The sequence below is a fragment of the Rana temporaria genome, chromosome 13 (genome assembly GCF_905171775.1).
Source record: "Rana temporaria chromosome 13, aRanTem1.1, whole genome shotgun sequence".
Lineage (NCBI taxonomy): Eukaryota > Metazoa > Chordata > Amphibia > Anura > Ranidae > Rana > Rana temporaria.
The window spans coordinates 29,049,866-29,077,834 of NC_053501.1; the positions used below are offsets into that span (position 1 = coordinate 29,049,866).

Genomic DNA, 27,969 nt, shown 5'->3' on the forward strand with positions numbered 1-27,969 from the left:
ATGACATGAATAACGGTCGTGTGTACGCGGCATAATTGTGTGGATGGAGAAATCAAGTCATTTTTTTTCGTTCAGCCCACGGAATGAAGAAAAAGAATGAATAAGGATGGCTAGTCGAAGAAGTTTTGTATGCAAATTACCCCAAGAGGTCTTATTAATCTATTAGGATGACACAGACTGTCCTTTTCAAGACCTCTTGCGTTCCCATGGCCAAGGCAAATGGTGTCCATTTAGCAGCCGAGAGCCTTTATTTCCTAGTGTAACCGATCAATGAATGGTTTAGAGCAGCAAAGAGAGCAGATAAAAGGAGCTTAACAATACCTCCTTTAGCCAAGCATGCGTTTACCCAGCAGCCTTTGAATATATTGTCATGACACACAATGGGCTTTGATTCGCAGCTAAAAAACTTGCTCTAAAATTCTCCGTATTGAAACCCCTAATAGATTTTGTGTAAAGAGCTCATACAGCATCAGGCTTGTAACTTCCAACCAATATAACAGGAAGCCGTTCTGCTCTCTTCCAACACCACAGAAACACGGGATTAATCCAGGGCACTGCTGACTGGGCAAAACACGGACGCATTAATTAAGAGCAATCATTCTGAAACGAGTCATGGGGGTGTGCAGATTGATTAGACGCCACATGGCACCCTACGCAACTCGTACAATACGTGACATCAGCCAACAGCTGAAAAGCAGCCAGCCGTCTGGTATATCAGAGCTGTCCTGGTGACAACTCATACCGTTACAAAATTAGATTTTTGGTTTCAATGTTCTTATTAAAGTTTGAGGTTGCAAAACATCAGATACAATATGGTTTATTTTCAATGCATGTCCAACCTTTCTGAAAAATCTGTCGTCATTTCTCAAGAAAAAAAACTTTAACAGTGTTCATTGAATATTCAAGAGAATTTAGAACACAACCGAGACTTAAACCAAAAAAACTTTACATATAACCATTTAATTGCAAATAATGCAATTGCACTATTATAATTGCATTTTCCCCCCCAAGTGAAAGAGGAGTTACCCTTTAAAGTGCTAGTAAACTCCGCTTTTGAACTTGTACCCCACAGGTAAACCTATAATAAGGCTTGCCTGTAGGTACAGTGAATATCTCAAACTTGTACTGTTTAGAAGATATTCACACTGGATACAGCCGGTGGCATCACCAGCGCATGTGCTCTGAAGAGATAGCATACCCGTGCCTTCCATTTAGAGCTCTGCGCCGCAAACCGCGACTCCCGTATGCATGTGCGGTGGTAAGGCTTTTGCGGCTCAGCCAAAGGACCGGAGCGAGCAAGACCGGGGGAAGGTGCAAGCCCTGCCAGCACACCACTGGAGGACTCTGTTCAATTTTTTTTATATAAAAAAAAAAAAATCTGTATTTAGAATAACAAACATGACAAGTTACAGGAAAACACATTGCAAACATGGACCACAATGAGCAGGTAAATATAACTAAATTCTTAGGGTTTGACTTAGCAACTGGAGATTATGGTACTTTATCCTGTGCTAGTACAACATTTCCACTGGGAGGAGAATAGTCCGCCCAGCCAGCAAACCTGTCTGCTAATTTTCACCGGGGTTGAGGATCACAATTCTCAGTGAGATCCCCCACCCTTGTGCCGCATATGGAGAGGGGGCCAAAATAGCCTCCCATCAAACCCTCTACGGCCAAAATCTGGCCCATGAGCATGAAGGCGTGGGGGGCCCAGCTTCCTTGTGGATCCCTTTACATTGCCAGAAGGGGAAGGGACAACTTTTGTTTAGGAAGATCCGACCCGAGCCAGGGGCTGTACCTATTAGCCTGTACATGGCCTAGGCCGAGTAAACATGTGTGGACCCATAACCTAACATAAAAAAAAAAAAAAGAAAAGGAAAAACAGAAGGGTAGGAAAGTCAGAGAGGGGGGTGGGGGGACAGGACTGCCTCCACCTGGCGTGTATCCATGCCACTACGAGGTGCTTTCAATTATTGGCTCACTATCAGCGTTCCACTTGGTATTGACCCTCACGTGGTTCTGGTGTCTGCCTCAGATTTGCACTACATTGCCCCTGCAGTCACATTTATACAGTAATTAGTGCATTTTTTATAGCACTGATCGCTGTATAAATGTGGATATGGATCTGTAGGGATCCATGTCCAGGGCAACTACACGCTGAGAATATTACACACGCTGGAATCAGGAAGCCTTTTTGATTTCAGGCAGCTCCAGAGGAAAAAGAAGAAGCTAGACCTTCTACCAACGATCGGTTTTGACCTATCTGTTAGGAATCCATCGGTTCAATTTAAAGCAAGTTAGGTTATTTAACCATCGGTTAATAAAAAAGCCATGGGGCCCACACACGATCGGTTATGACCGATGAAAACGGTCCATCAGACCGCTGTCCTCTGTTTAAAAGATCGTGTGTACGAGGCCTAAGACTTCAGTCAATGGAAAAGGGTTGCGGTTTGGGCCCGATGCCTTAGGTCCAGCAGGTCTCTACAAAACAGGAAGGAGAAGAAAATCCATGTGTAGTAGAAGCAATCAGAACAAGGAGGGAGTCCCAAGTCTTATTTCACAGGAATACAACCGGCAAGTGTGTTTTTTGGGGGGGCCAGAAAAATACCCCCCCCCCCACCATCAGAAAAAACAGCCAGTGTCAGTGCCATGGATTTCTGTCTGCTGCTTTCTGATGCAATTAATAAAGGACTCTGGACTGAAGATGTTACTTTCATAGTAGGCGAGGTTGGAAAAAAAAAAAAAAAAAAAAAAAAAAAAAACACACACAAACTACGTTCCGTCGCTCTTATCGATTCCATTACATTTGAAACAGACATGTAACCTGTTCAGCCAGTCTTGATCAACACTGGTCAAATGATTAGCCATCCAGACACAAGAGGCAACCATTAGTACATATTTAAAATTGTATCTTTTCTAATTGAACAAGATGATCAAAGTGTAACAAACAGGAAAGGGATTTAAATGAATGACCCCTGGCGATTCTGAACTCCCCCCCCCCCCAAAACCCCTATTCAGTCTACATAGAAGATAAATGTGCCAAGGTCTGTAGCACTGTGGCATGAACAGGACTTTTGTATGAGAATGGCATTCCTGTGTCCTCCCCCCACCTCCTATTGCAGATTCTGTGCTGGATCTGACAGCAGGATAACAGGAGCAGGGAGGAAACTGCCTCTTATGGGAAATGCTCTTCCTACCTTCCTTTACAAGGATGGGAAAGACAGCTGACCCCACAACTGACTAATGCAATATACAACACTCCGCACCTCTAGGCAACAGTTACAAGAATGGAATAAAGGACAAATCTTAATAAAACTTGCACTACGCTCAACACTGCAAGGAACAAACAACCATCAGGTTACAAAACTGAAAATACTAATGGAAAAAAAAAAAAAAACACACACCCTCACCATCTGGTACAAGGCTGTACAGTATTTGAAATTGCACAATTTTCTCAAATGTTGAGCCTCATCAACTTCTAAAAACAGATCCGTATAAACTGGCTCACCAAGCCCAATGAAAGCAAGTATAATACCAGGTACTCAGCACTCTCAATCATCGCAAGTATTCGATAGAACAGCAAACGTCTTGTGACTAATAATTCCCATCGATAGGATGCACATTTCTCACCCACTTGAATAATCATGGAAGACAACTGTAGCAGGTTTAGGTGTGTGGCAGACGTCATTCTCAGACATCCAACAGCCTTGGCAAATAGGAAACCCCAGAAAATTGTCTTCAAATTAACAGAACTGGAAGTAAATCACAGAAGTCAGGAACTCCAAGATTTCCCCAGAACAAGATCTCTAAGAACTACTCCCCCTGCTCTATAAAATAAAGACGCCTTAAAATGCGGAGTTCCGCCGGAAAATTAAAGTCAGCAGCTACAAAAAAAAGTGTAGCTGCTGACTTAATAAATGTGACAATCGCCTGTCCCACGGTCCAGCGATGTGGGCGTACAAAGCTGTGTTCCTCTCCACGGCGCAGACATTCTTACTGCGGGCGCCTGGCTGTGGCTTCACAGCCAAGCACGTATTGTGCATGCGCGAGCGGCGCTGCATGCCATGAATGGTGGGGCAATCTTCTGCAACGTGTCCCAATAGATTGCAGGGAGGGGTGAACTTCCTTGCGGAGCCCCGGGAGAAAGTGGGAGCAGGATGCCTCTAAAAAGAAAGTACCCCCCCAAAAAAATGACATGTCAAATGTGGCATGTCGGGGGGTCACGTTACTAAAAGCGGAAGTGCCATTTTTGAGGGGAACTTCGCTTTAGGCTGGCCAAATATTGCTTAGATTCCATTCAATTCAATTCCCGGCTCGGCCAAAATTTGAGCAAGTTCCTCCCACTTTAGATTTACACAGGTGGTCTGCTGCTATTACTCTCTATGATCTGATGTTCAACGCGATATCTCATATGATGATCGCCATTTGCTAGTGTACAGGACCTTTGCGTATGAGCACGGGGGGGGGGGGGGGGGGCATTTAAAAAAAAAAAAAAAAAAAAAGTTTACACTGTCGCTCTTCGCAGCAATAGACATGTGACAGGTACTCTTTATAAAGAGATCTGGGGGTCAACAAAACCACAAATGCCTCCTCTGCCCTTAAAACCATTTGATCACACCAAGATCGGTGCGATCAAATGGTTTCTATTTTTAAAAATTGCTAAATTCAAGTATGGCCAGTCCAAGGATAAAAGCGCACACAGGCGATAAATCCTATGACCCCAAAACTGCTACAGAAGCATTAGGCAAGATAATTATGTAATGCATATTGTTAAAGGTCTCTACTGTACATCAAGAAGGGTGGGGTGAAGGCTGGGGGGGGTTAATCCGGTGTTACTACAAGACGTAAAATGAAGTAAACATTATATTTTCTTTAGAAAGCCCCATGTTTCATGGTAAAGCATTACCTGGGACTTGTTTTATATGTTAAGAAAAAAATTCAGCGCTGGAATAATAATACAACAAACCAAAAATTGCAAGCCAGCACTAAAGGATCAATTCAAATAAAAAGTCCCAAAAGCATAAAGTGTAACAAGTAGTGCAGTGCAAATAAATCAATAAATTGATTTATTTGCGCTGCACTACTTGTTACACTTTATACTTGTTTTATATGCCCATATCAAGTTCTTGGGTTGATGGACCAGAACAGCATGCAGATCAGGAAAGCCGTAATGAAAACTCCTTATCTACATACTTATTCTGGGTCAACTCAAATTCAGGGAGTCAGCATGACGAAATTTTTTGAAGGAGGATCAGGAGAGGAAGCCTTTCTAGACAGGTTCTCTTTAAGAGCACATGTAAAGCTAAAACAATAAATACCTTTCATTCGCTCCCTTTTGGTCTGTTGAAACTGGACTCCAGGCAATCGGCCAAATACACAGATGAATTTCATAAAAGAGGAGTGGTCTACATGCCAAAGTATTTGCTTTTCTGTCCATTCAGTGCAGAGAGTTACACAGCTTTGCCAAAAAACACAGCTCTGTCCAGCAGGGCAGAAGATCTGATCTCTCTTCTGCGGTTCAATAATTCTTACTAGTCACCTCACCCAGCCTTTGACTGGACAGTGATAGGAGAAGCAGCACTGATGAACTCATCTGTCATTCTGCTCTCTCCACCTATCAGCCCTGCAGCACAACAAACTACCTCTTTGTGTGACCTTCCATTTCCCAGTCTGAGCTCTGTTCTACATAAGTTGCGTTCAGGTGCTGCATGCAAGTAAAACATTTATGGATGCAAAAATTTAAAAAGAGCTGCATTCATTCGGTTAGGTAGATTCACACACATTGGCCTAAATTTAGGGCGGCGTAGCCTAGCCTGTTTAGGCTACACCGCCGTAAATTAGTTAGGCTAGTAGTGATTCACAATCTACTTACCTGCTCATCTACGGCGGTGTAGCCTAAAACGAGCGGGCGTAAGGGCGCAAGGGCGCCTAATTCAAATTGCTTGGAGGGGGGCGTGTTGTATGGAAATGAGGCTTGACCTCACGTTTGACGTTTTTTGACACTGTGCATGCGCCGGGGCGACTACATTTCCCAGTGCGCATTGCGGCTAAGTACGCCGTACGGGCCTATTGATTTCGACGTAGACGTAAACAACGTCGCGGCGGGAACGGCGGCCATACTTTAACATTGTTATTCCACCTCATAGGTGGAATAACTTTAGGCCACCTAAGGCCTTACGGAAACGACGTAATTCAACGGCGTAGGCCTGGTGTACGTTCGTGAATTGGCGTATCCCCTCATTTACATAATCTACGCCGGCCGCAATGGAAGTGCCATCTAGCGGCCATCAGAAACATTGCAAGCTAAGATAGAACGGCGCAAGCCGGCCTATCTTAGTTTTGTTTAAGTGTATCTCTGTTTGAGCATACACTTAAACGCCGGCATAGATTCAGAGTTAGGTCGGCTTATCTACTGATAAGCCGGCCTAACTCTTTGTGAATCTACCTAGGTGTGCCTGAAGTTCAGCTTAAAAATACAATTAAAAGCATTATGTTAGATATCTGTCTTACAATTGCAAAATAAAAAAATAAAAAAAAATACCCATGGATCCTGCCAGAAAGCCGGTGCCGTCTGGTGCGATCTGCAGTTTTATTAGCCTTGCCCAGATCCCCCCAAAACTTTAGAACACCCCCCCTTTTCCACATTATGATAAAGAAAGAAGGCGCGTTCTGAAGTCTGAATACGTATTCCTGGGTTTAAATAAACTGACTACTTCTACACAAGACTACATGGCTCATATTTTTCCACAGCCAACATTGTACAACTCGAAGCCTGCATATGTTTAGTTTAGGCAAAACATTTTTTTAAATTAAAAAGCTTGTAAGGATTAGTACAGCAACCTGGAGTGATGTCTATGGCAATTCCAGTTGCTATAGGCAATTCCCGCACACTTCCCTTTCCTACAAACTTTGTACAAAAGGCTCTTTGTTTAGCTGAACTTTCAGTTTCGGCACCCAGAACAACAAAGCAGAACCAGACTGCAGAGGAAGTCCAAAACTTCCTCTAGAGTGCGGAAAAGGGAAACACATTAAAATCTTCCTATATGATCGCCAAACAGTTTACGTCACCACAGGGCCTCACAAGCAAAGGTTCAGTAGCTTTAAAGCCAAAAAATTGTGTGTTCGAAAATTTGCTAGAAGGAAGTTCTTTTATCGCAAATGAGACATTTTAGGTCTTTTCCTTCTCGCAAACTAATGATCTAGGCTTTAAACGTGGAAGTAATCTTTCCAATTCTTTTTTTTTTTTTTTTTACCTACAGGTAAGCATTTAGGACAGGGATGTGCAATTAGCGGACCTCCAGCGGTTTCAGAACTATAAGTCCCATGAGGCATAGCCAGACTGACAGCCACAAGCATGACGCCCCGAGGCAGAGGAATGATGGGACTTGTAGTTTTGCAACAGCTGGAGGTCTGCTAATTGCATATCCCCGATTTAGGAGATATTCTAGTAAGCAGCAGCCGGCGGATGTCCTTCAGGGCTCTGTACCATGCAAGTGACGTCATCGCGGCTTGGCTATTCAAGTGGCTGCAGTCTGCGAACACTGAATGAAGACCGGGTGAAGATGGAAGCATCTGCAGCCAGCATTGGAGGGCTTTGTTTGAAGGCAAGTCTTTACCTTGCAGGGAGAGCTTTTTTTTTCTGCTCAATACTTTCCAATGAGTAATGGATTCCGACAGTGGAGAAGTCCCTGCTTCTCGCTAAGTAGTATTTTGACAGAACACCTCCAACCACTTTGGAGGATTTTTTATTTAATTTTTTCATTCAGCTGAAGGGAAAAAAAAAGTAAGAAGAAGATCCATGGCCAGCCTTAAAGTGGTTTTAAAAAGGTTCAGTTTTCTTTGTAAAAAAATAAATAAACACCCCCATGTCATATTTGCCTCCACTGTGCAGTTCGTTTTGCACAGAGCCCCCCGATCCTCCTGTTTTGGGGGTCCTGCGGCGGCTCCTCCCCACAATAGATAACCCACTCTCTCCTAAAGTGTTTTACCTTGCAGGCACGCTCCCATGTCATACACTGTCCATAGCCAGAGTGTGACCCGGTCCAGCCCCCGGTGGCCGTGTCATTGGATTTGACAGCAGCGGGAGCCAATGGCTGCGCTGCTAGCAATCTATTCAATGAAGAGCCGAGAAGTGGATGCGGGATCGCGCCCACGGAAATTCAGGGCTCAGGTAAGTAAAGCGGGGGGGGGGGGGGCAATGCAAGGTGTTTTTTCACCTTAATGCATAGGATGCATTAAAGCGGGAGTCCACCCATTAAACAGTTTTTTCAAACAATCCCCTTAGCTTCATGCTCATTTTGTCTAGGGGGAATCGGCTAGTTGTTTTAAAATATGAGCTGTACTTACCGTTTTCGAGATGCATCTTCTCCGTCGCTTCCGGGTATGGGTCTTCGGGAGCGGGCGTTCCTTCTTGATTGACAGTCTTCCGAGAGGCTTCCGACGGTCGCATCCATCGCGTCACTAGTAGCCAAAAGAAGCCGAACGTCGGTGCGGCTCTATACTGCGCACCGACGTTCGGCTTCTTTCGGAAAATCTTGACGCGATGGATGCGACCGTCGGAAGCCTCTCGGAAGACTGTCAATCAAAATAGGAACGCCCAGTCCCGCAGCCCATACCCGGAAGCGGCGGAGAAGATGCATCTCCTAACGGTAAGTACTGCTCATATTTTAAAACAACTAGCCGATTCCCCTAGACAAAACGAGCATCCATCTAAGGGGAAAAAAAGTGTCATGTACGCGTGAACCCCCGCTTTAAGGTGAACAAACACAAGGCTTTACAACCCCTTTAAGCCTTGTACACACGGTACAATTGTTGGCCAACCGAGCGTCTGATTTCTGTCAAACAGGCGTGTGCCAGGATCTTGTCTTGCATACCAACAGTACGCAACAGTACGCAAATTGTCATTAGACAAACACAAATATAGTGACGTACTAGGAGTGTATAAAGAGGAAGTTAATTTCTCAAGCACCACCCTTTGGGGCCCTTCTGCTAATTTTGTGTTAGTAGAAGTTTGGCAATCGTTGATTCGCGTTTTTTAGATGGAACAAAACAAATGCCTTTCAAAATACATTTCACTACATGCAAAGCAGCTTCATTGTTATCCCATTAAAGAAGATGAAAATGTTGACATTTCATCAATTGCCGCGTCACGAATGTTAATTCTAAGATTACGAACAGTAGTTTACAAAACCGAACACTTCCCAGTCATTCCTCGATTCCGAGCATGCGCATTTGTACTTTCGACTTGTGTGACGGACTTGTATACTGACCATACGAAAATCAGACGTGGAGCCGTTGTCCGCCGAAAATTTACTAACCTGTCATCCAACATTTTTTGGACGAAAATTGGAAAACAATTGTCTAAAGAAGTGTACCAAACTGTAAGAATTTAAAATAGTCTGTCAAACGACAATCCCCTTCTGATTTTAGCACCATGTGTACGAGGCTTTAGACAATACAGTAAGACGACGGGCACTTACTGTATATCCCCATCTCTATCCTTAAAACTACTCCAGGTGGTATAGTCGGGGCACCAAAGACAGAAGAAGCTAAAGCACATGACCCAAAATAAAAAATAAATGGGAGGGGGCTTTGACACCCATCTAAACCCTTTTTGCGATTAATAAGTAACCTCCCTTCACCCACTCCTATCAGAACTGCTCCTATCAGGAATGCACTACCAACCACCATCCGACTGGAGTCGGACCACTTGGCCTTCAGGAGAAAGATTAAAACCCATCTCTTCTGAGGGCAAGGGGTTCCTTACCCATGAAATGGATACAGCGCCCAAAGGCGATTCAGTTCGCATTTGTTGCGCTTTACAAGTCTCTCTCTCATCTATGCCACTTTATTCTTATTCTACCTCTGCTAAATTGTTAAAGTAATCTACCTTACTCCTAAATCTAGTATCATTTATGATAGACTCCTGGATTATTTCGTTTAACCGCTCACCCTCATTACTCAGATGCAGTATGCTACTATATAAGAAATTGTTGAAATATTTAAAAGCGGTGGTTCACCCTCATTACCAACATTTTAGCATTAAATTAGGCATAGTAGCGCGAGCTACAGTATGCCTGTATTTATTTTTTTAGCCCCGTACTCACTGTGCAATCGTATAGATAAGATTCCGACTCCCCGCGGGGAATGGGCGTCCCTATCCAGAGGGAGGATTATTGATGGCAAGCTATGGCACGTCACGATCCCCGAAGATAGCCGGAGTAGGTCTCAGCTCTTCACGGCGCCTGCGCACAGACTATGCGCAGGCGCCGTGAAGCGCCAAGTCCCATTTCAGCTATTTCCGGAGAAGCGTGACGCGCCATAGCCGGCCGTCAATCATGCTCCCTCTGGATAGGAAAGCCCATTCCCAGCGGGGAGTCGGAATCTTATCTATACGATTGCACAGTGAGTACGGGGCTAAAAAAATAAATACAGGCATACTGTAGCTTGCGCTACTATGCCTAATTTAATGCTAGAAAAAAAAAAAAATTTGTTTTATTAGGGTGAACCCCCTCTTTAAATAGAAATATGAAATGTACTCATTTTCTCCGTAGTCATAAATCAGTTCCCCAATAAAGATAACTTTCCAAAGTCACTCTACCACAGTTGGGGATTTACCTATCCTCCAGATAGGCATCAATACGTTTGCTGCGTTTAACAGGTGTGGTATTATGAGCCCTCGTGTTTTATATCTCTTGGGAGTCCCGGTAGCATGAAAAAGGCTTTGCCAAGCATCTTGTGATATTTGAAACACCAAATTAACTGGGACACTCAGATTTTCCTTCAATACATCTGTATGATCGAACACGGCCACTATACTGTATATGAGCAAGGCACACAGTGGATTTATATCACTTAGGCTTTTGGGGAATATATTTAAATGGAAAGGTTTGTGTGTCCGAAGTTCAGCTTTAAAACACGCAGATGCCTTCCCTGGTAAAAGAGCAGCGCCTACCTTCCCTAGACCCCTCCATAGAGGAATGACATCTATTAGCAGATGACAGGTGCAGTTTAACTAGCAGACAGATCACGCTGTAAAAGGGATCTTGCTCTGCTGCTCCCCATCTCTACTATACAAGCACTGGAAAGTCGCTGTATAAAATCATCATCATGTAATTTAAATCATAACTTACCTTTTGCAGACTAGTTGGATTTAACTGTGTTTTATCAATTATTTTTATTGCCACCTGCAAAAAAAAGGAGAAAGTACAATTTTAAAGATTGGCGGGGCACATTCTATCTATCTATCTATCTATCTATCTATCTATCTATCTATCTATCTATCTATCTATCTATCTATCTATCTATATAAAACTCAACGTGTGTGTGTGTGTTCCAGCATCACGTCCAAACGGCTAAAGATATTAACATGAAACTTGGCACACATGTTACTTATATGTCAGCAACAAACATAGGATAGGTGGTTTAACCCTTACCCACCCCCATTTGCCATGGTCGGGGTTTTTCTTTAAAGTCCCATTCAACTCTATGGGAAATACATGTTACTTCATAACTTCCAAACGGCTGTAGATATTTCGATAACACTTGGTCACATGTTACTTATATGTCCACTTAAACTATAGGATAGTTAATTTATCCCTTAACTACCCCCATTTGTGAGGGTCGGGGTTTTTGTTTAAAGTCCCATGCAAATCAATGGGAAATGTATGTTCCCACATAACTTCTGTACGCCTGGCGATATTTCAATAATACCTGCTACACATATTACTTATATGCCAAATAAAAATATATGACAGTTAAATTCACCCTTACCTACACCCTTATATAAAAGATGGGTATATTTATATTACTATCATTTTCCTCCCCAAAAGGTTAAGATAGGAAGACCGGGCAACGCCGGGTATTCAGCTAGTTATTACTAAACCACAATTCTGAGCTCTGGCTATCCACGAAACCCCACAAAAGCACATTACTCCCAGGCAGCTTAGCCTAGATTACATGCCACCCCCTGGCTACCAGACCATTATGAGAACTTCAGTTGAGATTTTGGAGAGTGCTAGAAAAATGTCTGAGACACATGTAATAAATTATGTGTAAAGATATTGGCCGATATCACATCTCATGAGAACACACATACATTTTATTACCACCAACATAAAAATGCTCCCGATACCAATTTAATCTCATTCATGTGCATAGAACACACACACACACACACACACACACCAGTTCTATTTTATCATCAAAACAGGCAAACCTCTAATACAATCTTCAGACAGAGATTTTTGTAAACAAGGAGCTCCTGAAAGCCAGCAACGTTTCCTGGGAATGTAACTAGATATCAGAACAATTAGCAGGGCACACAATGGCATTTCCCAGAACAGAGTGTTATTGAGGTGTTATTGAAGGCAAAGGAGAGCCAAAGTCCCGGGAATGGGAGGGCAAACACTGCCGTGTGTTCAGTGCTTTCAGGTTTTGAACAATCATTATAAAAGTGAGAGCAAGTCTAGATGGCATTTTTACTTGCCGTGTCATTAAGAACATAGATGGGCATTTTATAGGTCAGACAAGGCAATCACCTCCATTGACAATACATAAGATGTCCAATTGAAGTTTTGAGTGGTACTCTAGCCACTTGAAGACCAGGCCTTTTCTGGCACTTTGTATAAATCAGTTTCTTTTGGCTAGAAATTTGCTTCTAACCCCCAAACATTTTATAGACTTATTTTAAGCAAAGACCCTAGGGAATAAAATGGCGATCGTTGCAATTTTTTTGTTTCACATGGTATTTGCGCAGCAGTTTAAGCGCAATATTTATTTTTTTGACAACAAATACACTTCCATTTACAGGGATTATTTTACTAGACTGTTTTGTTTTTTTGTTGTACAGTTTTTAACCAAAGAAAATTCTATAGATCAAACAAACAAAAAAAAACACAAAACTGAGATGTGCTAGAGATCAAATATATTGGTAGAAATAAATGGTTCTCAAAATGTACTTGGGGGGGGGGGGGGGGGGTTTGACAATTTTGTTACGCCAAGTAAATGGATGTCCAACAAGTCATGCCTTTAAATTGCACATGCCTGTGTAATGGCAACAGTTAGTTAGATAGAGAGTCGGTGACTTTGTCACCAGTTCTCTGCTCCTCCAGCACTTAAGTAGAAAAAAAAAAACTATCTTTAGATAGATTCTTACTCCAAAAGCATTTTATTAAAATACATTTGATCAAAAAAATAAAATCGTATTTAAAGCGGAGTTCGGGCCACATTTTCACTTTTTAAATATAAATACCCCTGTAATACACAAGCTTAATGTATTCTAGTAAAGTTAGTCTGTAAACTAAGGTCTGTTTTGTTAGGTTGTTACAGCATTTAGACACTTTATAAAATAGAAATTGACTGGGGCCATCTTAAGTGTGGGCATAATGAAGCCAGACTGTATGACTTCCTGGATTTCAGCCTTTCAGGTCTCGCACATGCTCAGTGCTGCACAAGCAGTGTCAGATCAGGTTTCAGCACCTGTGCTGTCCAAGTCACATGATTCTTTGAGACTGGGGAGTGCACAGACTCCTGGACAGTTACACCCACTACATTCCCAGGAGTCTGTGCGGTGTAGGTTAAGCACCTAGGTGCAGGAAGAGGGAAGATTAACTATTCTGCCTAGCAACAACACTTTGAAGGCATCTTAAAAAAAAAAAAAAAAAAAAAAAAAAATTCGTAAAGGACTAATGACATTTTTTTAAAACTACTGATGTAATGTTATATTTATGGGTGGAACTCCACTTTAAATAAAATAAATCTGATATTTTTTTTATTTATTTTTTATAAGAAAGTGATTTATATCCACAGACAGAAAAAAAAAAAAAAAAAAAAACACTGAGGTTGTGTTCTATCTAGCCAGATGAAACACACAGAATGGAGGACCTTGATATTTTTTTTGTATAGAAGTGGATCGTGTGTTTTGGGGTGGGAGGAACCTCTATCTTTCTTATGTAAGCTGTCCTGGAAGAGGAGTTGGGAAATTCAAATAACCAAGCCTTATGTATTACATATTCTACTCATGTAGCATCCAACAATTATACAGCATAATTATACTTATACTTGCATAATACATCAATTCCCATTAGCCACTGCTCTAAATTTATCTACAGCCCAATGACACTCCAGTCCTACAGACACACCTTGAGTTGTGACAGGTACCCTTAAAAATGCCACCCAAAAATAGCAAACTTGCTTACATTTTATTTAAACATGGCACTCAAAACACGCATTATCTGCTGCTGGGACCTTTTATACCCCACCCTGATTTAAAAGGAGAAGTAAACTTTTTAGAATTTATTTTTTATCAATGCACATTTTTTTGCAGGTAAAAAAAAAAAAAAAAGAAGATTTTTCTTGGAGCCTGTAATGCATTGCATCAGCGGTCAGGTCTCCTTCAGATCTGTTAGTGTATCTGTGTGCCCGTACATCCCACATGGGTAAGCAGATACAATCTGACATGAAGGAAGAACGAACTACCACAGTGCTCCACTACTACTACTACTGGTGATCTCTGGTAGCTGTCAGGTCGGGTAGGTGTGGGGCATGTCCATTCACAACATGTTACACTCCAAATAGGATATGAATGCAAATTATAACACGTCATGAAAGGTGAACTTCTGCTATAATAGCAGAAATGCAGTAACATGCATCCTATTTATTCACATTCTCAAGAAAACAGGCCAAAAATCTCGGATCCAACAGATTCTAGCTCTGACCTTTTACTGCAGACAAGCTCATTGTGTACTGGAGCGAGCGTCACGTGGGGATCTCAAATGGACTGCTGTAGTGAATACACAATGAGGTCTTCTAACAATATGCATGCTTTAGTAACATTCCAGCGCACAGTGACATTGAAATATGCATGCACTCTGCTCCTAGTTACATAACTCTGTGTACTGGGGAGGAACATGAATGAAACGAGCAGACCATGTACAGCTCTGCCAAAGAAGCAAAACACAGACTAGAAGCCGATTTACCTCTCTGCCAGTGAGGATATGCCGAGCCAATTTCACTTTAGCAAAGTTGCCTTTGCCGATGGTTTTAAGCAGCCTGTAGTTGCCAATGTGGGGCTGCTCGTCCGCACAGGAGGCGATGGAATTCCTATTTCGAGCTCCAGAACGGCTAGGACGGGTAGGGACATCTTGTCGTCCATCTCCATGAGACGTATGCTGCAAAAAACATTGGAAATAAGCTTGTTTAGTAACAAGAAAATAAGACTGTAAAATACATGATTAGCTGAAAAAAAAAAAAAAGTTTATTAAGTACATATAAACGCTTTTGCACATGCTTACACTGAATGGCAATGCCCAACAGCATTAAATAATGGTCAATATATTGTAGCTATAGCTGCTGGAAATTCCCATTCTTGGATATTCTGCACCTTGGTCACATGATAGATATGCTTTTCAACATGGATATCCTGCAACTGTCTGCAGTCGTCTGTAAGAGACTGACTGCACCTGATCAATGGTTCCAGTAAAAGTTCTCCGCAGAATAAGAGAATTCAGCCTGTTGTCACTCACAGTACTGGAGGCTTTACAGACACTAGTGGTGGGAAGAGAGGCTGTTCTGAAGTGTAGAGTTGTACATTGTTATATTGAGAAAAAGTATAATTAACTGCTTTGCAAGGGAAGCATCAGAAAGACAGACCCCAAAGTCATGCGACTTCTGTGATTTAGTATTACAGTCTATAAGCACTCAAGCCACCAAAGTCACAGAAAGCCAATGCAGGAAACTTTTCTTTTTTTTTTGTTGCATGTATTAAGACTGCACCCAATGAAATGAATGTGTCGCAAGTCGCATGATAAGTTGCAGCAGTGTGACCGGGGCCGAATACCAACTGTAAGCTTTTTTTGTTTTTGGTAAGCAGCCTGAAAGTGTTTGAGGACAGTCTCTTTTTAAAAGAAGTTTCACAAAACCGCAAAGATTCTAGCTGAATCCCCAATGATAAAGTGCATGTAGCTCTTGGTACCATTCTAACCTGTGCTGTGGTTGCTAGAGTTGTCCCGATACCACTTTTTTAGGACCGAGTACAAGTACCGATACTTTTTTTTTTTATGTACTCGCCGATACCGAATACCGATACTTTTTTTTAAATGTGTCCCCAAATGCAGCCATGTCCCCCACACAAATGCAGCCATGTCCCCCCACATATACGCAGCCATGTCCCCCCACATATACGCAGCCATATCCCCCCACATATACGCAGCCATGTCCCCCCACATATACGCAGCCATGTCCCCAAACATATGCAGCCATGTCCCCCATACCTAATGATGATGCCGCCGCCACCGCGTTAATCACCGTACGGCGAAGATTACAGGCAGCTTTCGTTTGAATAGCTGTTTTCCCTGCCACGCCGTGTAAAGGACACTCCCCCTTGCTCGGGATTGGACTGATCCGTCCAAGGGGGAGTGTCTATACACGGCGCGGTGGGCAAAACAGCTATTCAAACTAAAGGTGCCTGTAATGTTCTCTGCACGGTGATTAACGCGGCAGCGGCGGATTTGCGATATACGGCGGCGGTGACGGCGGGCAAGTATTCTATTTAGGCATCGGGGGTATTTGCGGGAGTACAAGTAGTCCCGCAAATACTCGGTATCGGTCCCGATACAGATACTGGTATCGGGACAACCCTAGTGGTTGCCAAGCAGTATGGTCAGACAGCTTTCCCATATGTAAGAACTGCAGCCCTAGCATGGAGACTCCCAAAACTACAGTAATATCATTGACAAAAGGCGCAATGAATTGCTACAGCAAGGGTAGCATCAAGGCTCAAGGGTTTTTTACCTTCATACAAAAAAAAAAAAAAATTTTATTTAATATCAGTTTAAATTCAAATATATCGTAACAAGTGGCAGCCCGTCCATATGGGGAGCAAGGGCGCGACCCCCAATCTACATCCGGGGCGCCGGACGCGTGCGTGCTTTTTTTTTTAAGCACTTGAATAAAGCTTGAGTCTCTAACTGGCTTAAAAGGGTAAGCCCACCCAGTTGCATGACAGGCGGCACTGGTGGGCAGTTGCAAAATTATTGGGGCACTGCTGGGCATATGATTTGTACATTTGAGGGGTCTGTGATTATCAGCACAGAACCCCCTCTGACAAGGAGAGCCCCTGATCGGCTGTCACGGTCAGCGCAAACTGAGAAATGACGTTTACCGGCACTTCCTGGTTCACGCAATGATCAGCTGCGAATGGTCAAAGCTGATCACGTGGTAACCACGTCTGACAGAGGCTTCTCATCATAAATAGAGATGCGGGGTGTCAGACAAACACGCCGCACTTGCGATCGCCGGCATTTTATCCTACCTAACGTCAATTGACGTCCAGTCAGGATAACAGAACAACTTCCCTAATGTCAATATGCCATTGACCGGGCGGGAAGTGATTAACATGTTAAAGCTTATATGAGATTTTATTGGCTTTACTAATGCCTAAATCCCAGACGCAAGGTCGCCATGCAGACTATAAATTGCGCCATGGCTTTTGTCAGCCCATTCACTACCGCAGGGATGCACAATTTGTATCGCCCCACGCCATGCAGTTCCAGGCAGGTCGTTTTGCTACATTAAACCCTGCTGTGGGCAAGCAGAAGGGCTCACTTGTCAGGTGGCAGCATTCAGGCGGCTCTGCTGACACCGGATTGCTTATACACACAGACTGGTAAAATGTATCCTGGGCTTCACTTGCCCATCAGCAGACCCGGCATGGTGAGTGCCGCAAGGTCAACGGGGCCCCAGAAAACACGTGATACGCATCACTTCCGGGTCCCCGTTGACAGTTTACCAGCCAGCATTGCCGAAGAAAAAAAAAAAGAAGAAGAAGTAGTGTGATCTGCATGTTTCATTAAAGAGAACCGGTCACCAAAGAAAAAAAAAAAAAAAAAAAAAAGTTGTTTTTCCATTGTAATGAATGAAAGTTACTCCCCAAGCACAAAATCGTACAAAACTTAAGTTTGTGTGTTGGGGCGCCTACGCAGTAACATTACATATCGCCGCGCACAAACTGGCGCCTAACGTTTGTCAAGCCCTGCTTTAACCCCTTCACTGCAGAATGACTCAAAACCATTTTGTGGATTTTGGGCACAATGTAACCTTTACATCTGACCACTATAGTTCTATCCAAACCGATTATGAATTATGTCATACTGGGATTAGGGAGCGATCCCATGGCAACACTTCCTGTAAACCCATCCAAATTTAATACAGACTGCTTTGGCCTTGTTGGACTTGGCATTTATTCTATAAAAGCAAGGCATGTATAGAGTAGATACCTAGACAGGCTACAGCTGCCAAGATAAAAGGTGTCTAGCATGTTACTGCTAAAGAGTTGTACAGCCAAGACACTTGTAGACAGAGCAATAGAAACTTGACAGGGGTTTTAACCCCCTCCCACCCAAGTGTAAATCTAAATGCCTAAGCCCAATTTTGTGACTTTGACATGCATGTTAGTACACATCACAACTACTTGTGCATCCAGGTTGATTACACCTTGTTTTTTTCAGGACAAATTGGGCTTTCATTTGGTGGCAACAGATATTGGATATCTCCTGCTGTTTTATCAAAGAAAAACCGGGCCACAAATGGTTAAAAAAAAAAAAAAAAAAACACACACACAATTTTTTTTATATTATATATTTTTTTTTGGGGGGGGGGGGACAATAATCGATTAATCGGCCAGTAACATAATGGGGTTAAAAAAATAAATTAGCCCTTTCATTTGGTGGCAACAGATATTGGATATCTCCTGCTGTTTTATCAAAGAAAAACCGGGCCACAAATGGTTAAAAAAAAAACAAAAACACACACACAATTTTTTTTATATTATATATTTTTTTTTTGGGGGGGGGGGGGGGACAATAATCGATTAATCGGCCAGTAACATAATGGGGTTAAAAAAATAAATTAGCCCTTTAGTCCTTAGTACAAAAAGGATAAATCGCTACTGTTATATTAAAGCGGAGGTTCACCCAAAAATCAACTTTCTGCCATTGGATCCAGCATACTGCTGACATCTGCAGTACGCCGTTTTTTTTTGTTTTTTTTTTGTACTTATCGTTTATCAGCCATTGTTATCCGGCTCCGAGCGGGGATTTCAGCGGGGAATAGGCGTTCCTAAGCCAAGCAGATTTGATTGACGGGCTGCTAAAGCGCGTCACGCCTTCCGAAAATACCCAAAGTCACACTCGGGTGTTTACGGCGCCTGCCATGTAGAGTTGACTCCGCAGGCGCCGTAAACACTCGAGTGTCACTTCGAGTATTTTCGGAAGGCGTGACACGCTTTAGCAGCCCGTCAATCAACTCCGCTTGGCTTAGGAACGCCTATACCCGGAAGGAATCCCCGCTCGGAGCCGGATAAAAAAAGGGTAATAAAACGATAAGTACAAAAAAAAATAAAAAATAACCCAGCATACTGCAGATGTCAGCAGTATGCTGGATCTAATGGCAGAAAATTGATTTTTGGGTGAACCCCTGCTTTAATATGAAAAATCTTTGTACATTTACTGAAAGAAAGAGGTTTGAAATTTGCAATTCAGTTTTAAAAACTAATATCATTTCTGAACAAAAACCACATACACTGTCTGAAAATACCTTTCACCAAGAAGTTTTCCATTTCTATATTTTCCCATCACAGTGGTTGAAAAATGATGTCTTAGATTAGAAAAATTGAACGAACGTTCTAAAAATACATTGTTATATGACCAGCATATAATATATTACAGTTCGGTTTGAAAATTTGCAAAAAACAGTCTAACTTATTTTTTTCTTCAAATAAAAAAAATTTGATCCGAGTCTGATATTTACCAGATTCACCCTCTGAGATAGATATAGATAGATATATATCTCTCTCTTCTAATAGTGTATACAGTAAAACCTTGGTTTGCGAGCATAATTCGTTCCAGAAACATGCTTATAATCCAAAGCACTTGTATATCAAAGTTTTTTTTTTTTTTTTTTTACAGGGTATAAAGAAGAGAGGCACCTCTAAGTGTAGCAATAAGTTGCTTAAATGTTTTACCTTCATTAAATGTAACCATATTGCTACACTTAGAGGCTCCTCTCTTCTTTTTTTATACTCAGTTGTGACATAACGCTACTCTTGTATCAAGACATCGCTTGTATATCAAGGCAAAATGTATTAAAACATTTTGCTTGTCTTGCAAAATGCTCTCAAATAATGTTACTCTCAAACCAAGGTTTTACTGTATACACTATTAGAAGAGATAGTATATGCAGTACAGTATATATCAGGTCAGGTGCTGCCATTGTGGGTAAGGGAACCCGGCAGTGTAGCCTTTCGGCTTCACGCCAGGAAATCTATTACGCATGCGCGAGGGCCGTTCCTCTCTCCTACTGGCCCCGCGGCCAGGGGAGGAGGAGGAAACCCCCGCGCTGACGTCACGGGCCACGGCCCGGACTCCTGGAAGTGGGAAAGGATACCGATCTTTGACAAGGTATCCTGTGCCCCCTCCTCCACGAAAGGTGCCAATTGTGGCACCAGAGGGGGGGGGAAATCCAATGAGCGGAAGTTCCACTTTCGGGTGGAACTCCACTTTAAGCTGCCCTCAAGCTGCAACTACTCTATTACAAGTGACGCCAATAAAAATTAGGGTCATTTCCAGGCCTTCTAGTTTAGCGCAACGGAATAAAAAAGCCCTGAACTAGAACATGGTGAGGTCATGGCGTTGTACACCAACAAAATGCAAGAGCACTCCCATTCACCACATCCACTGGCTTTTTCATTTCCACATGTGTGAAGAGACTGGTAACTGGTGTGCACTTACCCATCACCCACATCCCAGAGGGCACATCAGGAAGCAGGGTTTGAGTACTGGTGTTACACTGCAGAACTGAAACACTCCTATACTCACTTGAAGGGTCCAACCTTTACAACATGTGCAATACATCAAGAGGAGGCAACGGTTTTTACTAAGCTTTTCAAATCTCCAGCCGCATGGCAGTGCAGGAGAGAATGTGGGCTTTATTTGGAGCATGGCATTACACTTTAATGCTCAAACCGTCTCTCAATGGCATCTTTAACTTACATTCCGCCCTGAATAACACTGTTCATTTATCTGTATTGCAACCTTGGTGAACAAAGCAAGGGACAAACATTATCAAAGCCGTGCCTAAGTCTGTGGGATGCATAACTGACACTGTCATCTGCAGGGCTCTCCCCACAAAGCAATGACGCATTTCCTGACAGCTCAGAAGACAGGCTTTGTAACCAGAGACTCTCCGACAGACCCGACAGAACCCCCTCCAACAGGTAATGATATGGAGACTCTCTCATGCATTTTCATACAAGGAGAAAACTACAAGATCAAAAACACACTGCCAATGACAGCATGCGCTGCAAATTCCACAAGAGTCTGACAAATGTATTATGCAGAGATAATTAATTGTTCCAAGAATTTTCACACTAATAGAAAAAACACACAGTGCATGTCTAATTGCCATCAAGACTAGAAATCTTAATTTTGATCAGAACAAGCTATGCTACACAATTTTACTTGTACGTCTCACACCGAGGTAATGATCCTAAAAACAAAGAACAAAGCAGGATTTGGATGTATGACACTTCTTGGTTATCCATGTAAAACAGGCAATACACAGCGACAGGAAAACAAGCGATCACGTTCTATACTGGCTGTTTGGGAACTATGGAGGTCTCCATCGGCCCAGAAGTCATAAATGGCCCAACCTAGAGCTGCACGATTCTGGCTAAAATGAGAAACACCATTTTTTGCTTATAATAAAGATCACGATTCTCGCGGTGCAACATCTTCTTTCACATTATACAAAAGAAACTGGGCTAACTTTGCGGTTTAATGAAAAAAAAAAACACGAAAGTGTATTTTTTAAAAAAAAAAATTGCGTTTGAAAAAACGCTGCGCAAATACATGGGACATAAAATATTGCAACAACCACCACCATTTTATTCTCTAGAGTTATATATATATATATATATATATATATATATATATATATATATATATATATATATATATATATATATATATATATATATATATATATATATATATATATATATCTCCCCTTTGAGACAAAGAAAGGGACTAAGGACACAGATTCACCAGACCCATTCTGGGCTGCACTGAAAATGAATGGAAAGGAGACGCAGGATCCTCTCCATTCATAAACTGAAGCATTGTAAACACAGGTTATGATGTTCCAGTTTTATGAATGAACAGAGTCAGTGATCACTGACTGCTCATTCGGAAAAGGAAGGAGCCTCCGCTCTCCATCCTGACAGATAGAGGACAAGGAGGGGAGCAGCGGGGGGGGGGGGGGGACACACACATGGAGCAGCAGCACAGAGGGGGGACTGGAGGATACAGGGACAGTCAGCGGTGATCGGTGCGGCTTTGGGGGGAGTTACAAGCACCGATCAACCCCTGTATAGATTTCACTAAAGCAGCTGAAAAGGGGGGGGGTCCAGGGAGAAGCTGTCAGGCTTTATTGAAATCTATACAGGCAGATTGGTGCTTGAAACTCCCCCCACCACACCGATCATCCGTGACTGCCCAGGTATTGGGTAAAGCATCAGAGCATTTGCCACAAGTACAAGTACTCAGGGGAATGCTCGGCATCGGTACCGATGTGATTTAAACTTTGGATGTCAATTGAAGATCCTTTGTGTGCTGATGAATATCTACACTTCTATGTGGATGCACATCTGCTTACAGATAAAACCACCTATCTATAGGCGAGGGAGGGTTAAAACCCCTGTAAGTTTTATTTTGCCTTTTGTGCCCCGTTGCAGAAGTTTTCCCTTAGTTACCTGTCCCATAGCTAAAACAGGAAGTGAGGAAATTCCTTGGGTCACCAGAACCAGTGTCCCTATTGGAAGATTTCAACTTTATTACTTTTCTGGGGACAACCCAAAATGGGGGATTTTCTTTCAATAGGAATGGTAAGCAGGGAAAATTGAGAGGCTTAATCTCCTTAATGGGGGCACAGACAGCAAGAAAAACGGACAAGCGTTCCTATCAATCTCCACTCGTCCAAAACGAGAATACTTTAATATAAAAAAAAAAAAAAAAAAAAAGCAGAAACTGTGGTTGTTTAGTCAGTTTTTCTATCTCAGGAATTTTGTACACCCACTGGGGTCATTACAAGGGAGCCAACACTCCTCTCGCTGAACTTTCAATTATTGAGAATACAAGAACAGCACACCCTTCACACCAAGGTTTGCAGGAACATAGCCAGGAATGATGGTGGGGGGGGGGGGGGGCGATGGAAGCCATTGGGTGACTCACTGCCCCGGACTCCACCTCTAACTGAATAATGGCTATCCACATCAGTGAAATATCACTTTTGGGTTGCATAGACTCAAACCACAGTATTTTGAAAAATGGAGTCTAAAAACAACATCCTAGCAAAATTATCCATAAATAATCATTTTCAAAGCCAAGGGCCTCAAGATCACAGGGGCTAGTCCTGTTTTTGTAAAGTGAAATAAATCATAATTACAAATGATGCCAAAAAAAAAAAAAAAACACACACCACACACAAGCATGTAAGACTCAAGCTATGTGTGAATAAGCCTGAAAAGGACATCTGGAAATAACTGCTGAAGACTGCTTACTATGGGACAATTCTATCTCACCTCCACCTTACACAAATCAACCTCCTAAGGATGAAAAACATGAGCCAAAATGGGATCAAAGCATACGATTTAGCCAGAATGCTAGATGATTTTTTTTTTATATATATATATATATATATATATATATCTCTATCAGTTTCCCATGGCAATCAGACACACATTTTCTCTGCGTGAATAGAAATGAAAGATGAGACCAATAGGCCGACAGCAAAACTGCACCATTTCCCAATTCATCCAAACTTCAGTGCATCTTGCCATGTGCAGGGCATGTGCCCACGCATGTGGTGCTGCACTTACTAGTTTAGTGAACAGATCACAATGACGTTTGGGGTCATTCACACCATTTCCTGAGTTTTACACTCAGGAAGTCACTCCGTCGCCCACAATGTAGACGTTCACACTTCAGAGTAAGCACCACTGCCAGAGATACCTCCAAACTCTAAATTCAGCTTCTATTCAAAAAGGGAAGCCATGTCCTAAACAAACTGCAGACTTTTGGCCTTCACAGTCAACCTACCAAAGTTGCAGAGGACCTTTAAGCCCAATACACATGGGCCAAATGTCAGTTGGCAACAGAAACCGTCTGACATTGGGCGGGCGTGTGTGCGTGCGTGCATGCATGCATGTGTGTTGCAGTTGGTCCAACAGAGCCAGCCTCTCGGCCTTCTGGCTAATAAAAAGGTCTGCCAATCGGCTCCAGATGAGCAATCTCAGCTGATGGTTGAGAGTGGCGAGCGGAGTGTTCTGACAGGGGGCCATCCCCGTCAAACAATAGAACAGTGGGGAAGATTGATGTACTAATGTCAAATAGCTAGTACAGCAGCTCCTCCTAAGACATCAGCTTCTTTTCCCCCTCCTATTGGCCCTGTTGGGTTGAATTTTCTGTAAAATGCAATAGGTCTACCACAGGCATTCTGTACATAGATGGTGTACAAGAACAACCCCCCAGAAATCTTTCCTGCTTGCGCAAATGGCTCACTGATTTTCCCAGAAGTCTGCGCAAAGATACAAGTTAGATTTAAAGTATACCTTGCAACAAAAAAATATATATATTTTTGCCAAGATATGTCCAAAGAAAAATTACATCTAAAAAAAAAAAAAAAAAAAAAAAAAAAAAAGGGGTATGCAGACCCTGCCAATTTCCTAATTGGAGCCCTGTCGGTGCAGCAAAAAAATAAATTTTTCTTGACTGAACTGAGCAAATGAATGGTCTGCATGCGTTAAGGTTTACTTTTTTTTGTGCAAACTTTATTGAAATTTCACAAAGTGACATTCGAGGTGCTTTTGCCATAATGTGAATGCGGTGGCTTGTGCTTTCTCAAAAAATAAAAAATAAATACAGTACTAGATGCCATACCAGTGGTGTGAACTGGCATGATGGGAGGGACAGAACTATTTGCCTTATATTGCACTGGGCAAGACTGAATAAACCTGGTGTAAACTGTGGATCTAATGCTAAATCTCCCCCCCCCCCACCTCTTTATAAGATGGGGCCATTATATGTCCCTTAACGCAGTGTTTCTCAATTCAAGTCCTCAGCCCCCACCCCCCCCCCCCCCCCCCCCCCCCCCCAACAGGTCAGGTTTTCAGGATTTCCCTCAGATGAAAAGGCTGTGGTGATTACTAAGGCAGTGAAACTGATCAAATCACCTGTGCAAAATAATGGAAATCCTGAAAACCTGACCTGTTGGGGGGGCCTGAGGACTGGAATTGAGAAACACTGCGTTAAGGGCCATATAATGGCCCCATCTTATAAAGAGGAGGGGGGGGAGATTTAGCATTAGACCCACAGTTTACACCAGGTTTATTCAGTCTTGCCCAGTGCAATATAAGGCAAATAGTTCTGTCCCTCCCATCATGCCAGTTCACACCACTAGTATGGCATCTAGTATTTATTTTTTATTTTTTGAAAAAGCACAAGCCACCGCATTCACACTATGGCAAAAGCACCTCGAATGTCACTTTGTGAAATTTCAATAAAGTTTGCACAAAAAAAGTAAACATTCTGGTATGCATCAGCTCCCCTCCCCAGTGGGCAGAATTACTACTGGTGTGAATGAGTCCCAACGCTGGCACAAAGCTCTTTGACTGGTTTGCAAAAGCTTGCTGTACTCACCGTACAAACTGAAGTCCACGTGCGCAAATCCTTACTGCATTGCTAAATGCATCTATTGTGTACCCACAACAAAAAGATACAGTACTGCTGGTTCTACAAAGGTTACAGTGAGAGCGGGGAAAGGAGGAAAACAAACTATCCAGGCTTGTCTCCATCTGTCTGCAATACTCACAGACATAAAAGACAACCAATTCAAATCAGAACACTCACCAGTCCTCTCCCAATAGACTGGCCAATGATCCAGACAACACCGCTCATTACATGGCCAGTATGCTTGCCTGTGGAACGTCAACATCTAGCTGTCCTTTTGAAAAAAAGGACATACTTTGCCCTGTTAAAATGTATGAAGTAAGAGAGGAAAAAAAAAAGTCTCAGTCTCCCCCACCAGCATTTGTTTACATTCGATGAGCTGTGTTTACTATGTGATCAGCTGTGGGCAAAGGGCAGCTGTGATTGGCCCTTTACCTCCATCTGTGATCAGCTGTGTTGGAAGAGGGTGCGCAGTGATGGCGTAAACTGACACCCTCTCAGAACTGGATGACCACACTGTAGCCGCCTTTCGGCTATAGCGCGGTTGACAATAGTGGGAGGCGGACGACTGACAAAAGCCCAGGTGCCAGGATGCAATTTCTAGTCACCATGGCTACCTGGGATTATCATTTTTTGGAGCCTCAGCGTTCAAGCCGCATTAGAAAGGCGGCTCATCATGATGCAACTTCTATTCAAATCAATGGGCTCTCATAGGGAAACATTGATTTTGGAAAGAGGCAGAAGAACACTGCCAAAAAAATAAAATAAAGAATTATCCAATCAAAAAATAAATAAATGTTTTAATACAACACACGAATAAGTGGAAACAAAGTATCTTTTTGTTCTTTTAGAGAACTCCATGTGTAGATGAAGAAAGTATAACCATTTAAAGACCAACCCTTTTCTGACATTCAATAATCATTTTCTCCTGGAAAATGACTTGGTACACCCAAACATCATATTTTTTAGCAGAGACCGTACAGAATAAAATGGTGGCTGTTGCAATATTTTATGTCACAGCGTATTTGCGCATACACTTTAATGAATTAAAAAAATAAATAAATACATAAACAGCAAAGTTAGCCCCTTTTTTTGTATAATGTGAAAGATGTTACACTGCGAAAACCATGATCTTTATTCTAAAAAAATAGGGATTCTCATTTTAGCCAGAATCATGCAGCTCTAATCTGTACACTCACGGGCCGAATGTCGGACGATTTCGGTCAATATTTGTCCCATGGCCAAAGAGCTTTAGAGTTGTTGAAACCTGTCCGTCTTTTTTAGGTGTGGGGAAATGTCCGTTCACTTCTTGTCTTAAGACAGAAAGTCAGAGGAAATCTGATGCCTAGAAAATATCACTTTTTTTATATCACTTCATATCCTAAAACTGCAAGAAAAAGTTACTACATTAGGGATCGACTGATATAATTTTTCCGGTGCCGATATTTCAGCCACCTCCCAGACCCATATTATGTGCCGATATTCTGTACACTTTTTAAAAATCACCGTTATTGCCGTCACAAGGAAAGTAAACATCCCTTGTAATAGGCAATGACAGGTACTCTTTATGGAGGGATCTGAGGTCTATAAGAACCCAAACCTCTCCTCTGCACTTCAAAGTATTCAAAACGTCAAGATTTGCATTTTTTTAATATTCTTTTTTTTTTTAAACTGGCGCTTTTAAGATGCTATGACATCGCTTCCCGGTTACTATATCCAAGAACCAAAACGAAGCATTGGCTTTGTTCGGGTTTTCAGCTGGCAAACTTATCGGCTGGTTGCTTGCGCCTCCCGGTGGGACGGGAGAGCCTGGGTGAGCGGCAGAAGGTGGGATGTTCCCTCCCACAGCTTGTAATATTAGGCAAGCGGCTGCTGAGCCGCATAGATTGTTATTAAAATGAAGCCGACTGTCTGCTCTAAAGAACGGAGCTGCATGCATCACCCCGGGAAAACCATTGAAGCAATATCGGTCTAGTTTGCGACCGATACCAAATTTTGGGGAAAATGCTGATAATCGGCCTGCAATAAAAAAAGAAATTCAGCCTTACGGATAATCGGTCAATCCCTACAATGCATACATAAAATAAAAAACCTTTACCATGTAACAGCCTAGGCCTTTGTTACACTTGAGTATTTTCATGCAATTTTGGAGTATTTTCACATGCATTTTTTTTTGGCCCATAAGAAG

The 27,969-nt window shown here is 42.4% G+C and overlaps 1 protein-coding gene across 11 annotated transcripts in view; it reads right to left on the reverse strand.

Annotated features, from left to right (window-relative positions):
• The window catches only part of MARK3 (microtubule affinity regulating kinase 3), a 108,135-nt gene that overhangs the window by 72,929 nt on the left and 7,237 nt on the right, over positions 1-27,969 (reverse strand). For all 11 annotated transcript variants that reach the window (XM_040333697.1, XM_040333694.1, XM_040333699.1 and 8 more), the window contains exons 2-3: positions 14,979-15,170; positions 11,133-11,186 (exon numbers count right to left, since the gene is read on the reverse strand). In XM_040333697.1, the coding sequence (XP_040189631.1) occupies positions 11,133-11,186; positions 14,979-15,170 (246 nt within the window). The remainder of the gene's footprint in view (positions 1-11,132; positions 11,187-14,978; positions 15,171-27,969) is intronic.